Source organism: Rhodotorula paludigena (genome assembly GCF_050403205.1).
Source record: "Rhodotorula paludigena JCM10292 DNA, Rt_paludigena_JCM10292v1_ctg60, whole genome shotgun sequence".
NCBI lineage: Eukaryota > Fungi > Basidiomycota > Microbotryomycetes > Sporidiobolales > Sporidiobolaceae > Rhodotorula > Rhodotorula paludigena.
The window spans coordinates 35,484-47,766 of NW_027481398.1; the positions used below are offsets into that span (position 1 = coordinate 35,484).

Here is a 12,283-nt window from a genome sequence, read left to right on the forward strand (position 1 = left end):
GAGAGCGAGAGCGGTGCGGGCCGCTCCAGCCAGAGGCGCGACAACACGCGACACTCGCAGGACACGCCCACAACGCCGTGCAGAGGTGCAGAAGGCTTTGCGCGCTCTCACTGACACTCACAAGAGGCTAGACGACCGGGCACGTAAACGCGGGCGCGCGGGACGCCACTCTCAGGTCGGCTCGCACGCCGGGCGTCCGACGCATCTACGGTACAGTTGCTTCGTTACATCGTGCAGACAAGCCTGCAAAGCCCTCATCACCGTGTCGGGTGGTAGTCGTCTGTTGCGCGTCATGTGCAGACCGTCAGAATGGGCCGCCCGGACAACAGCTCGAGAAAGAGCGCGAGCAACGCACCGATCCTCAACAACAGCGACACCGCCTCGGCACTGAGCTCGACCGCCGACGAGTTGACCAGCAGGGGCTGGAGCACTGCCTCGTCCGCCATGTTGGTGACGGTCCCGCGCTTTGCGTCGATCCCGGCCGTGCGCTCGCCCTTTGCGTGGCGGTTGCGCAGCTCGGTCACGAGCGCGACGCCGTTCAGGCCCGCGTTCTCGGCGAGCGTGACGGGGACGACCTCGAGCGCCTCGGAGTACGCCTCGAAGCAGTACGCTTCGGGGCCCTTGAGCGTGCGCGCGTACTCGGCCAGCCGGCGCGAGCACTCGATCTCGGGCGCACCGCCACCGACGATCAGGAAGCTGTGGCCAGGAGGAGGGCGAGGGTGAGAATGCGTGGTGATCAGGGTGAGCAAGGGGTCAGCACGCCGACGCTAGAACGGCTCGTGCAAGGACCGCGGAGACGCACCGCTTCTTGACGAGGCAGCGGACGACGCAGAGCGCGTCGTGGAGCGAGCGCTCCGACTCGGCGAGGACGAGCTCGTTGGCGCCGGTGCACAGGACCGACACGGTCTTTCCGCTCGGGTTGCGGATGCCCGACACCTTGACAAACTTTGCGCCGTTCTTGCTCGTCTCCTCGACGAGGTCGGCCTCGCCGAGCTTGTCGCTCGTCATCTGCTCGACGTCCGAGATGGGCTTGCACCCGAACGCGCGCGCGAGGAACTCGATCTCGTCGCGCTCGACGTCCTTGATGGCGAGAATCTTGAGCTTCTGCAGGTACGCGAGCGCGAGCTCGTTGACGGCGTCGCGCAAGATCGACTTTTGGATCAGGAGGACGTTGCAGCCCGACTTCTTGATTGCCTTGCACAGATTGAGGATGTAGAGGCGCTCCTCCTTGAGAATCTTGTCCATCTGGCGGTAGTCGTTGACGACAATCTGGTTGTCCATCTGCGCGAAGTACAACCTCTACTGAGCTCTGTGCTTTACGTACAGCATACATGATCGGGGAGCAAGGAGGGCCGCCACGCACATCGGGCTTGGGCGGGGAGAGCTGGAACTGGATGAGACCAATCTTGGCCTTTTCGATGCGGGTGGGGCCGCCCGCCGAAGTGATGACGTTCTGGTGGAGGAGAACGCCGTCCATGAGCTCGGTGTCGTCGATCGTGCCGCCGACCTTCTTGACGAGGCGGATGTCGCGCAGGTCGACATTGTCCGACTGGTCCGTAACGAGGCGGAGGACCGAGTCGACGGCGATGGGGGCGAGGATGGACGAGTACTGCGAGACAATCTTGGACGAGAGACTGGTCGTCGCCGCGCGGAGGAGGTTATCCCGGTCCGAGAGGTCGACGGGGGTGGCCATGTCCTGCAGGTACTCGACGACCTTGCTCGCCGCGCGCGTGAACGACTCGGCAATGATGGTCGGGTGGATGCCCTTGTTGAGGAGCTTCTCTGCCGCGCCGAGGAGAGACCCTGCGAGGACGACGACAGAGGTGGTGCCGTCGCCCGCCTCGATGTCCTGCGCTGCCGAGAGGTCGACCAGCTGTGGAAGTTTCGTCAGCTCGGTCGTACAGGGTGTCGGGAAGCGCGAGAGACGCACCATGCGGGCTGCGGGGTGCATTACGCTCATGTGCTTGAGGATGGTCGCGCCGTCGTTGGTGATGACGACCTCGCCCTGCGCCGTCTGGATCATCTTGTCCATGCCCCTCGGCCCAAGCGAGGTGCGCACCGCATCGGCCACGGCTGCAGAGAGAGCGCGAGAGGGAGGGAGTGAGCGGGGCGCACTTTCGGGGCGCGGTCTGGTGCGCGGGCGACGCACCCTTTGCGGCGGTCATGTTGCTGAGGCGGACCTCCATGGGCTTCTCGTTGCCCTGCGCGTGCCATCGAGTCAGCCAGAGTGCGCCGAGAGCGGTGTGTACGGGGTCGACTTGCCTGGAAGGCGCGCTTGTTGCTGCCGCCGGGGGCCGCCGAGGCGGTTGCGGGTGCTGCTGATGCGACTGCTGGTGCTGCCATCCTGCCTGCCTGCGACTCGCTCGGACAGAAAGCAACGCAGAGGGAGCGCGAGCGACGGTCGCCTTGGGTTCGCGCGACGCTGAGGGAGCCCTCGCTTGCACGCGACCGTCGCACGCAGGCACCATGGTCAGTGCTTCCACCACTCGAGCAGGGCTGCACTCCCGCTCTCGAGCTTTCTCTGGCGTCTCTGCGCGCCGCGACACCTCGCACTCCCTCGTCGACCTCATCCACATCTACACCGCGCTGCACCTCCCCAAGCACGCCTCTCGAGCCAATGGAGGGTGTCACAGGCAGATACGCAGGCATACTCGACCGTGGAGAAAACCTGCCGCGCGCACAGCACGCGCCCTCGGGTTGCTGAGACTCGCTGCTTCCCGCACCCAGTCTTGCTGCCTTTGGAATGCGGGCTTCCTGCGAATTTGCCGTCCTGAGCCTCCTGTCAAGCACCTACCGGCACCTCTGGAATCCTGCGCTGACCTTGTTCGCACTCTCCGACAGGCCGACATCAACGCCATTGCGAAGCAGTTCGTAGACTATTACTACCAGATCTTCTCTTCCGACAGGAAGAACCTCGCGCCCCTCTACGTACGCAGAACGACTGTTCCCAGCACAGGGCTCGCTTTTACGCGCTGACTCACTCGCGCTTTGTCCACCCAGCGCGACCACTCGATGCTCACTTTCGAGTCGCAGCAGTTCCAGGGCACCAACAGCATCATCGAGAAGATCGCAGTGCGTTCACATGGCTCCTTTCACCCTCCATTGCCCCTTCGCGATGCTCACGCAGCCTTTTCCCTGCAGAGCCTCCCCTTCACGTCGATCCAGCACCAAGTCTCGACCATGGACGCGCAGCCCGCTGCGACCGACAAGGCGTCGATGATTGTCCTCGTCACCGGCCAGCTCATCGTGAGCCTTCTCTCCCTCCCTCTCCCGCTCCTCTCTCTCTCCTCCTTCCGACCTCCGCATTCGCGCTGACTCGTACCCTCGTCCTCACAGACCGGCGACGAGTCGAACCCGCTCTCGTTCTCGCAGACCTTCCACCTCATCCCGGAGAACGGCAGCTACTACGTGTGCGTCGGGGCGTGCCTCTGCCCTCCTGCGAGCCACGGGGCTGACCGACCTTTCCATGGACCGCAGCTTCAACGACATCTTCCGCTTGATTTTGGCCGGTTGATTTTTTTTTCTCGCGTTCAAGGCTCGGGAGGACGCGGTGCAAGAAGTTTTCTCGCGCGCGAGGGTCGGAGAGAACGGAGTGAAAGAAAGAGCGGATTCATGCTTCATGCGATCTCTCCTCCCCGCTGCCTCCTCTCCTGAAGTGTCCTACGTCTCTACAAAGCTGTTTATACTCACAGATTCGCTGCATTGCTGCGCGTGACGACCTGCTGCACGATCCTTGCAGTCTGGCGGTCTTTTCGTCCGCATCATACCTCTCTCTTCGACATCCATTGCCGCCTCGCATCCGCCTGATGTGCCGAAGGTGCTTTGTCAGCTCGAAGGCGCATGAGGCGCTCTCAGCGGCGCTCATGGCGGTGTCCCGTCGAAGACGAAGCACATCCATCCGCGTCCCGCGCTCTTCCGCCGCTACGTGTCGACCCGTACAAGCAAGGACGTATTCTCTTCTCGTGTTCTTGTGCTCGTGCCGTTTCGCAGCTTGCGTTCGCACGGGGCTGGACACTATCGCAGCTCGCTGGACCGGCTTGCCGTGCTTGCCTTCGCGCTCATCCGCTTGCTTCAGTTTCGAGCGGGGCTGCCAACTTGTGCTAGCAAACTGACCGGACACTGGAGCTGCTGGGTTCTATCGGAGCGCCACGTCGATGGACACTCGTCTGACGAACGAATCAGGACCACTGTGCGAGAGACGGACTCAAATTGCTGCGCCGGGTTTCGCAAATCATGTAGTGCGGCACAGAGTGACTCAAGGGGGTGTAGTAACGGGTACAGGGCATCAAGCGGAGGATGAGAGTCGGCAAATCCAACCACGGGGTTGCTTCAAAGCAGTCCCACACAACGGGAATGAACTAAGTCCGGGTACAGCGAGATGACGAAGCCTGCGGATTCCGAGTGTAAGGCGTGCAGGGGTGTCGCAAACAGATTGTGTATGAAAAGCAGGAATGCGGATGTATGGTGGCCGGGACGGATTCTTGACGGTCAAGCGAAACCTCTCCTTCTTCTCCCCTGCCGTCCGCTTCAAGCGCCGACGGGAGGCACGACTGTCGGTACCGCGGCAGTGAAGCGTCGCAGGTCGGGACAGCTGCGATGTACCAGCGTCGTCGACGGCTCAGGCTTGGCCGGCCTGACGCCGTGGAATGAACGCGTCGAAGCGAGCGGCGGGACGTCGAGGAAGAAGTGCGGATACGGCTGCGGCCCCGGCGCCTCGACTTCGAGAGAGTAGATCAGCGGGGAGTATTGCGGCGAAGGTACGAAGGCGGCGAAAGAGATGGACGACGAGGTCGACTGCGCAAAAGGCGCTCGCACAAGAGTCGGCGACGGCGGCGTCACCTTGACGACATCACTCGGGCCGGTCGAGCCGCCTTGATCGGTGTTCGAGTTGTCGGCGTCGTATCCAGACCCGCCGTCGGCGACATCTCGCATCGAGACAAGCGACTGCGCCCCGTCGACCGAGGGCGTCCAGTCCGAGAAGCGGGAAGAAAGCCCTGGCGGCGGCCAGATGTCGCTGAAGTCGGACAGTGTCGAAAGTGAGGATCTCTTCAGGAGTGGCGTGACGGGCGGGAAGGGAATCCTCGCATCGAGGCTTTGCGACGGAACGACGGGGTGAGACGCAGTCGGCGAAGCGAGCGCTGCCAAAATCGAATCCGGACAGGTCAGCCGACTGTTACTTCAGAGAGAAAGGCGGTGCAGAGCGATGAAGGCAAGATATAAGACAACGTACAGATTGTCGGATCAGATGTGAACGTCTGGCTCGTGTCTGCGCCCGCCCTCAGTGACGAAGGGCTCTGTTCGTCGTTCCGACCGTTCGTACGGCGTACATCCAGTGCGACGTGGGGCTGTGGCTGGCGCGAGGACCTACAGAAGCAGGATCTCGGCATCGCACGCGAAGAGCCTTCGCATTCGCGCAGAACCTTTTTTCCGCCGTTGCGCCGACGCTCACTGGTCGTGAAGACTCCATCAATGAGAGTCGAGTCTGGGGTAGGGAACGGGCTGGCGGGGCTTCCCGCCGAGCGAGGGCGGAAGTTGGAGAGAAACCGCTGCCATCCAAGGCGGACGGGACCGGACGATCTCGGCGATCTCGGGTCGAGGGCGGCAGTCAAGCGCTCGGTGCGGTTGACGGAGAAGGGCCCAAGCTTCTGCGCAGTCTGATCGAGACCGTCGATCGAGATTGACCTGGTGCCGAGAGCAGGGCGAGCTGGACGAAGACTGTGAGCCCAAGTGCTGCTGCGTCCGACCGTCGAGCCCTCCGTGGGCGGACACCCAGTGGGTTGAAGTGCATCTGCGAACGCATGCGAGGGTGTCAGTGCTGCCGCGATACACGTGCAACCGCCACCTTGAGCAAGGCGGTCGAGCGAGAACAGCAAGTCGCGCTCACCTTGCGGCTGGTTCTCCTGCTGCTCTCCTGGCTTACCCACCGCACCGTCCACGTCCTGCTTCGCCTTGCGTGGGCGGGGAGACGGGAGCGAGAGACGGGAGAACGGTCCGAGCGAGAGCGGGCGAGCCGGTGCTCGCTGCTCGCCGACCGGCCCTTCCTGCGCCGCCGTCGACGCCTGAGAGCGCAGCGAGGGCATTCGCATCCTCCTCGAGCACGCTTCGACTTGCAGCTGAAGAAAGAGCAGCCACACACGCCCACGGAGGCCGCCATCGGAGGTCCAACCCATCGCCGCGGCTTTGCGGCATCGCCTCCGCTCCAACCCTTTTGAGGGTGCGGGCAGGAAGGCACTTCTAGTGCACGGCGTGAAGCGCGGCGATAAGAGTGGCGAGCGCGAGGGCGACTCGGAAGACGGGAGGAAGAAGCGAGCGAGCAGCGGTTTGAGAAGGCCCAAGAACCGAAAGCGAGTCTGCAAGCTCTACGCTTGCCTGGGTTGCACGATCAAGAGTACCCTACCGAAAGACGTTGATGCCCCTCACTCGTCAGCCCACCGGCGCTCAACGGCCGCCGCCGTCTGACAGCGGAACGACGGCGCATCATCCTCTTCTCCGTCACTCTGCGAGCAGTCGCTCGCGTCCGACCAGTCTGAAGCCGTGCCGACGCTGTCATCGGGATATCCGACACACGGGCACGAGTCAGCGCACGGGCAAGCGCTGTCGTCGCCGACGAGCTCGCAGCGCGTGTCGCCCCTTCCGCCGCCGCCGCAGAGCGTCGTCGCCTCCGATTTGACCGAGTAGGGGTGCGAAGGGCGACGGAGCTGGTGCGCCTGATGGAATTGAGGGGCGGGAGAGAGCGGAGCGAGGGGAAGATCCGAGTCGCGCGAGAGCGAAGCGAGAAAGTTCGAGTAGGCGTCGCCGGCGGAGAGAGGAGGCGACGGCGAGCGCGGGCGGGCTTCACCGAAGCGGTAGACAGGCGACGGCGTCGCGTCAAACTCGACCGTGTTGGGGAGGACGATGGAGTGGCGGGTCAGATGAGGCGAAGGAGGCGAGAGAAGGGCGTCGAGCCGGACGACGAGCTCGGATGGCGGCGCCTCGTCGCCATTGCAGGCTCCGCTGAGAGCGGCAGCTGCAGAACCACAAAGATTATCGTCAACAAGGACCCTCGGGCAATCCGAGGGCGCGAGAGAGGCGAACGCGGTGGGCGAGAGACGCACCGGGCTCGGCGCGACGCGCCGTTTCCGATTCGCGACCACCGCTCCTCCTCCACCGCCTCAGGCGCTTGAAGTGTGGCAGGTGCATGTCGGTGGTCAGATCGAAGGAGCTGCTGTAAGCGACGCGAAGGAAAGCGAGGCATGCTCGCGGGCCCGAGGGGAGTTACGGAGCTGGCCGCCGCGCGCAGAGGAACTTGCCGAGCAGTCGGCGGGAACAAGCGAAAACAGGAGCGCGCCGGCAGCGGAGCCGGCCGAGTCCCGAGCGACGTCAGTGAGCAAACAGGCAAGAAATCGAGTCGCTAGTCAGCGTTGCAGGCAGGACCGCTCAGACCTTCGTCTACCGCACACTGCCGAGCCCGTTCTAACCAGTGTCGTCGCTCGCACGTCAATCACCTCGCTCGAGTCGGCACTTTGCTGCTTCTTGGCGCAGTGCCGCGCGAGAGGCGAGCGAGCGGAAGCGAGGCGGAGAGGTCGAGAGATGTTTGGGCACGCTCGGCGGCAGTGCCGGACTCGGCACGATGGCGCGCGTCATCCGCAGACTAGAGGAGAGAGAAGGGGAAGTCGCTCGAAAGGGCGAGGTGGCCTGCCGTTGGCGGCGGGAGTAGGGCGAAAGGGACGGCCAGGCGCGGCCGGACACCTAGTAGTCCGTAAGGTTCGACACGGTGTAGGTCGTCCTTGCGTCGTCGTCGTTAGTCCATCCCGCCTGGCTCTTGTACTCGCTGGCCGCGTCCGCGAGGCTGAGCCTGTCGGCCTGCGAGAACCCGACGCTGCTCGCCGCGCTGCTCATCCCGCTCCCGAGCAGTCCGCCGCCCGCATCGTCGCCGCGAACGCTTGCACCGTCGGCGGACGACAGCAAGTCCTGCGAGAAGGTCGACGACGCATACGTCGACGCTGCACCGCCACCGACGCCGAGACCGCCGGCGCGCTTGAGGCCCGACTGGTACGCCGACCCGGCCTGGCTGAACGTTGGCAGGCCCGACGAGTACGTCGCTTGCGAGCGCACCGACTGTGCATCGGACGGGATCGAGCTGATCGCATCGTGCCCGCGGTAGAAGCTCGAGTCGAAGCGCGAGGGGAGGCCGTTCGAGCCGGCGCCAACGCCGCCCGCACCGCCAAGCATGTCGCGGGCGTCGTGCTGGAACCGGTTCATGTTCGAGTTGCGGTCGTACGGGCGCCGCGGCTTGCTGAACTGAATCATCGACGGCTGGAGGTTGTTGAGCGGTCCCTCGACGAGGCACTTCTTCTCCTTGTAGTGCGTGAGGAGGTAGTGCCACAGCGCGTGCTGTAAAGGCGACGAAGTGAGCATCGTGGTTCCCAGGGAGCAGGCGGGAAGAGACGCACCTTGCTCAAGACCTTCGGGTTGCCCAGGATGACGAGGCCGTACTTGGCTCGCGTGAGCGCGACGTTCAGGCGGCGCGGGTCGTTGAGGAAACCGATGCCTTGGTGCTCGTTGCTGCGCACACACGACATGATGATGTAGTCCTTCTCGCGGCCCTGGAACGCGTCGACGGATGCGACCTCGATCTCCTTGTACAGCTCCTTCTTGAGCGCGCCGTTCATCTGCATGTACGACACGATGTACGAGCGCTGGCCCTCGTACGGCGTGATGATGCCAATCTGGCTCGGGAGGACGCCCGCCTTGAAGAAGCGCGTGACGATCTTCTCGACGTTCGACGCCTCGGTTCTGCGCGGTCCGACACACTCAGCGGAGAGTCCCCTGGGGCAATAAGAAGTGCGACCGACCGGTTGAGGAAGGACGTTCCGCTCGACGAGATCTCCTCCTGACCGAGGTTCTGGTGGAAGTACATGGGCGTCGTCGGCTGCGGCCAGGGGAAGTCGACGTTCTTGCGCAGCCGCTCGGGCGCGGTGACGCCGTTCTGGAGCGTGCCCTCGTAAAACATGTTCGATGGGAACTCGGACAGGCACGGGTGCATGCGGTACTGGACTTGCAGGCGGATGGGGCGGTTTCCGAGGAGGATGAGGCGCTCGAAGAGAGACTGGTTGAGGCCGGCGCGAGCAGCCTTCTTGTTCATGATGGTCGGGCCGAGCTGCGAGTGGTCTGCGGAGGGATTGATGAGCAGGGGTGGAAACTGCTGGGCCGCAGAACAGGCGCACCTCCGACCATGACGAGCTGCTTGACGCCGAAAGTGAGCGGAATCATGCATTCGGGCTCGGTCGCCTGCGTCGCCTCGTCGATGAGCACTGTGCGGAACTTGAGGTTCTTCAGCCGGGGGTCGCCGCATCCGACCGCCGTCGCGCAGATGACGTCCGCATTGCTGAGTATCTCCTTCTCGACAGCGCGCGTGAGCGCCTTGAACTTGCGCTCGTCCGAGCTGCTCAGCTCGCCCTGCTCCTGCTTGAGCTGAATGAGCTTCTGCAGCTCCGGGTGCGTGTCCGAGTTGGCGACCTGGGCATGCAGCGTGAGGAACGAGACGGACGACTCGAGCGCCTCGCGCGACTTGGCCGTCACGCGCACGACCTTGAGGCCCGTCTGGTGAATCTTCTCCGTGAGCTGATCGACGGCGACGTTCGACGGCGCGGAGACGAGAACCTGGCCCGGATTCATCTTAGAAAGGTGATAGACGATTGAGGCGGAGGTTACGGTCTTGCCGGTACCCGGTGGACCCTGCAGGCGAGCAATCAGCAAGTGTCCCACAATGACGGAGAGTATTCGCACCTGAATGAGCGAAAGCGGCTTTTGCAGAACGCTCTTGACGGCGTAGATCTGCGAGTGATTCAGGTCGGGGAGATTGGGTGCCGAAACGCTGCGAAGGCGTCTTGTCAGACTACATTTCAAGGTGTCGATTCGTGTAGACGCACCGCTTCGGCATCTGCGCCCGCAGGACCTGCGGAGGGTCGGCATCGTGACCCATGAGCTTGTGGTAAATGTACCCCGACACGCTCTGCTCGTCGACAGCAAACGTCTTCATGGCAAGCTGCATGCGGTCGAACGATGTCGACTTCCACACAAAGTCGGCCGAGAAGTTGTGCGTGCAGTCGATCGGAGCGCCGTCGCTCCGTCGCAGCTCGAGGGCGATCTCGTCCGAAACGTCTGCAGGCACCGAATGCGGGAGGTCAGCAGGAGTCGCTCGAGATGAAACTGACACAACCGGAGAAAGCGCACTGTTTGGCACCTTGACGACATGGCCGACGCCCTCCCAAGCCTTGTGCAGCTCGCCGTTGTACCGCAGCCGCAGCTCGTCTCCGACGGCCAGTCGCACCTCGCCCGACTCGAGCTTGGGCAAGTTGAACCATGCAATGCGCTTCTGGTTCAGGCCCATGTCCCACCGCACGACGAGGCTGTCCTGCGTCTGCGACTCCTTGAGACGCTTGTCGTAGTCGGCCTCGATCTTGACGAGCGGGCCAAAGATGTTCTGGTACTGGTACGCGTCCTCGTAGCTGTGCGCGGTCCGGTCAGTGCAAGTCCCTTGCGAAAGCTGCCGCCAGCGGAACGCACCGAAGAAGGATCGGCTGCGGCTCATCATCGACACCGGGCTTCTCGAGGTCCTCGAGTGTTGCGCTCGCGTTGTCGCGCCAGAGCTCCTCGAGCTTGTTGATCTGATGGAACGTGATCTGGCGCGCGCGGAGCTGCTCCTGCTCCGAGGGGACCTTGACGAGCCACGAGAGGAAGGAGCGGTCCTCGATCAAGGGCGACCACTGCGTCGTGTCCCACACGATGTCCTTCGAGCTCTGCATCGCAGCGCAAGGTTGTCTGTGTGTGTGGAATGCGTAAGCGGGATTGCGCCGTGAGGACGCCCGGACAAACGTACCGGCAGAGGAGGACGACGACGGTGTCGCTCTTTGCGGGGATGAACCCGAGGATGAAGACGTTCTTCGCGCCGCACGAGTAGCACTCGGGCGTCGTCTCGCCAAGCGGGCTCTCGGCATGGAGAGTCACCTCCTTGTGCTTTGCGCGGACGAGGTGGTTGACAATGTGCGAGCCCGAGGTCGACCCGCGCGAGTTGCAGAACCACTTGTTGCAGATGAGGCACTTGACAACGCATGCTGGGTTGTGAATCCCGCAGTAGCTGCACGGCAGGCAAGGGCGTCAGCATGTTCCGCACCTGGCGCGATACGAGGAGGGCGGAGTATCGGCGCACCTGCAAGCGTGTGGCGGCAGCTCGCGGTTCAGGTCGTCGAGCATGCCCTCGAAATCGTCCTCGTACAGGTTGGCGACGCTCGCGCCGCCCTGGTCGCCACCGACTCCGCCCGCCGCAACGCCATCGAGTCCCGAGATGCTCAAGTCGTCAAAGTGGAGCTCGTCAATGCGCTGGATTGCTGCTGCGTCCTCTACGCTCAGGTGCTCGTCGCCTGCGTGGTGCGCGTGTGCGTCCGACGAGCCTGCGCGGGGCTGCTGGGCCGAGAGGACGCTCGAGTGGAGCGACGAGGCGTCGTCAAAGTCGACAGAGTAGCCGCTCGCGCCCTCGAGGTGCCCAAAGTCGTCCTGCGTGAACGACTGCATCCCTCAGAGCCGCGATCACCGCGAGTCGAGGTGACAGTCTCGGGGAGACCGCGGGTTGTCCTCGACGGCTGCACCTCGTCTCGCGCTAAAAGCTTCCTGCCAGGTCCATTCGCCACAGCACAGTGCTCGTACTACTCTCAGCCAGACTCGGATCGAAACGCCGCCTGCCGCACTCTCGCCGCCTCAGCACCGCCTCGGACCCTCTCCCGGCCATCTTCAGCCCGTCGGCCACCTTGCAGGATGTCTTTCGGCCGGCCATCGACCACCGCGTTCAGTCTCGGCGGCGCCCCGCCGCTCAAGGGCAGCTTCCCGCTCGACCACGACGGTGCGGCGGCCTTCCTCCCCGCCTCTCTCCCTCTCCCTCCCCTTTCATGCAGGCAAGCGCTAACCTGGACCTGGAAAACCACAGGAGAGTGCAAGGAGTACATGACGCGGTACCTCAAGTGCATGAAGGAGAACAAGCAGCAGAGTACCGAGTGCCGGCATCTCTCGAAAGAGTACCTCGCGTGCAGGATGGACAAGTACGTCGCCCGTCTCGGCGTTCCCTACCTTACGACTGCGCTGCCAGGACTTGACTGATGGTTCTTGTATCTACAGGGGTCTGATGGAGCGGACAGACTTCACGGCATTGGGCTTCCAGGACGGCGAGAAAGGCGCAGCAGGGTCGCAGCCGACTGCTGCCCCCAAACACGCGCAACCCGTACCATGATGCGCGCTCTCCCGCTGTACA

The 12,283-nt window shown here is 63.6% G+C and overlaps 6 protein-coding genes across 6 annotated transcripts; 2 read left to right on the forward strand and 4 right to left on the reverse strand.

Annotated features, from left to right (window-relative positions):
- Positions 1-257: 257 nt before the first annotated feature.
- On the reverse strand, positions 258-2,343 carry CCT4 (chaperonin-containing T-complex subunit CCT4; the record flags this gene model as incomplete). The annotated part of the gene is made up of 7 exons (XM_076651914.1): positions 258-280; positions 356-696; positions 803-1,281; positions 1,364-1,873; positions 1,931-2,073; positions 2,150-2,201; positions 2,263-2,343. 7 exons carry the CDS (start codon positions 2,341-2,343, stop codon positions 258-260), a joined length of 1,629 nt encoding a protein of 542 aa, XP_076502520.1.
- A 123-nt stretch (positions 2,344-2,466) lies between these two features.
- On the forward strand, positions 2,467-3,514 carry NTF2 (Ran GTPase-binding protein NTF2; the record flags this gene model as incomplete). The annotated part of the gene is made up of 6 exons (XM_076651915.1): positions 2,467-2,469; positions 2,842-2,928; positions 3,001-3,072; positions 3,142-3,246; positions 3,337-3,410; positions 3,478-3,514. The coding sequence occupies 6 exons, from the start codon at positions 2,467-2,469 to the stop codon at positions 3,512-3,514; spliced, it is 378 nt and encodes a 125-aa protein (XP_076502521.1).
- Positions 3,515-4,527: 1,013 nt separating this feature from the next.
- JCM10292_002659 (uncharacterized protein) lies at positions 4,528-5,387 on the reverse strand (the record flags this gene model as incomplete). Its single annotated transcript, XM_076651916.1, has 2 exons — positions 4,528-5,138; positions 5,369-5,387. 2 exons carry the CDS (start codon positions 5,385-5,387, stop codon positions 4,528-4,530), a joined length of 630 nt encoding a protein of 209 aa, XP_076502522.1.
- A 1,029-nt stretch (positions 5,388-6,416) lies between these two features.
- JCM10292_002660 (uncharacterized protein) lies at positions 6,417-7,179 on the reverse strand (the record flags this gene model as incomplete). Its single annotated transcript, XM_076651917.1, has 2 exons — positions 6,417-7,006; positions 7,095-7,179. The coding sequence occupies 2 exons, from the start codon at positions 7,177-7,179 to the stop codon at positions 6,417-6,419; spliced, it is 675 nt and encodes a 224-aa protein (XP_076502523.1).
- A 549-nt stretch (positions 7,180-7,728) lies between these two features.
- Positions 7,729-11,553, reverse strand: JCM10292_002661 (uncharacterized protein; the record flags this gene model as incomplete). The annotated part of the gene is made up of 10 exons (XM_076651918.1): positions 7,729-8,373; positions 8,433-8,775; positions 8,835-9,150; positions 9,207-9,717; positions 9,769-9,856; positions 9,912-10,143; positions 10,216-10,490; positions 10,549-10,803; positions 10,862-11,119; positions 11,192-11,553. 10 exons carry the CDS (start codon positions 11,551-11,553, stop codon positions 7,729-7,731), a joined length of 3,285 nt encoding a protein of 1,094 aa, XP_076502524.1.
- Positions 11,554-11,793: 240 nt separating this feature from the next.
- On the forward strand, positions 11,794-12,262 carry COX19 (Cox19p; the record flags this gene model as incomplete). Its single annotated transcript, XM_076651919.1, has 3 exons — positions 11,794-11,878; positions 11,963-12,074; positions 12,151-12,262. 3 exons carry the CDS (start codon positions 11,794-11,796, stop codon positions 12,260-12,262), a joined length of 309 nt encoding a protein of 102 aa, XP_076502525.1.
- Positions 12,263-12,283: the final 21 nt, after the last annotated feature.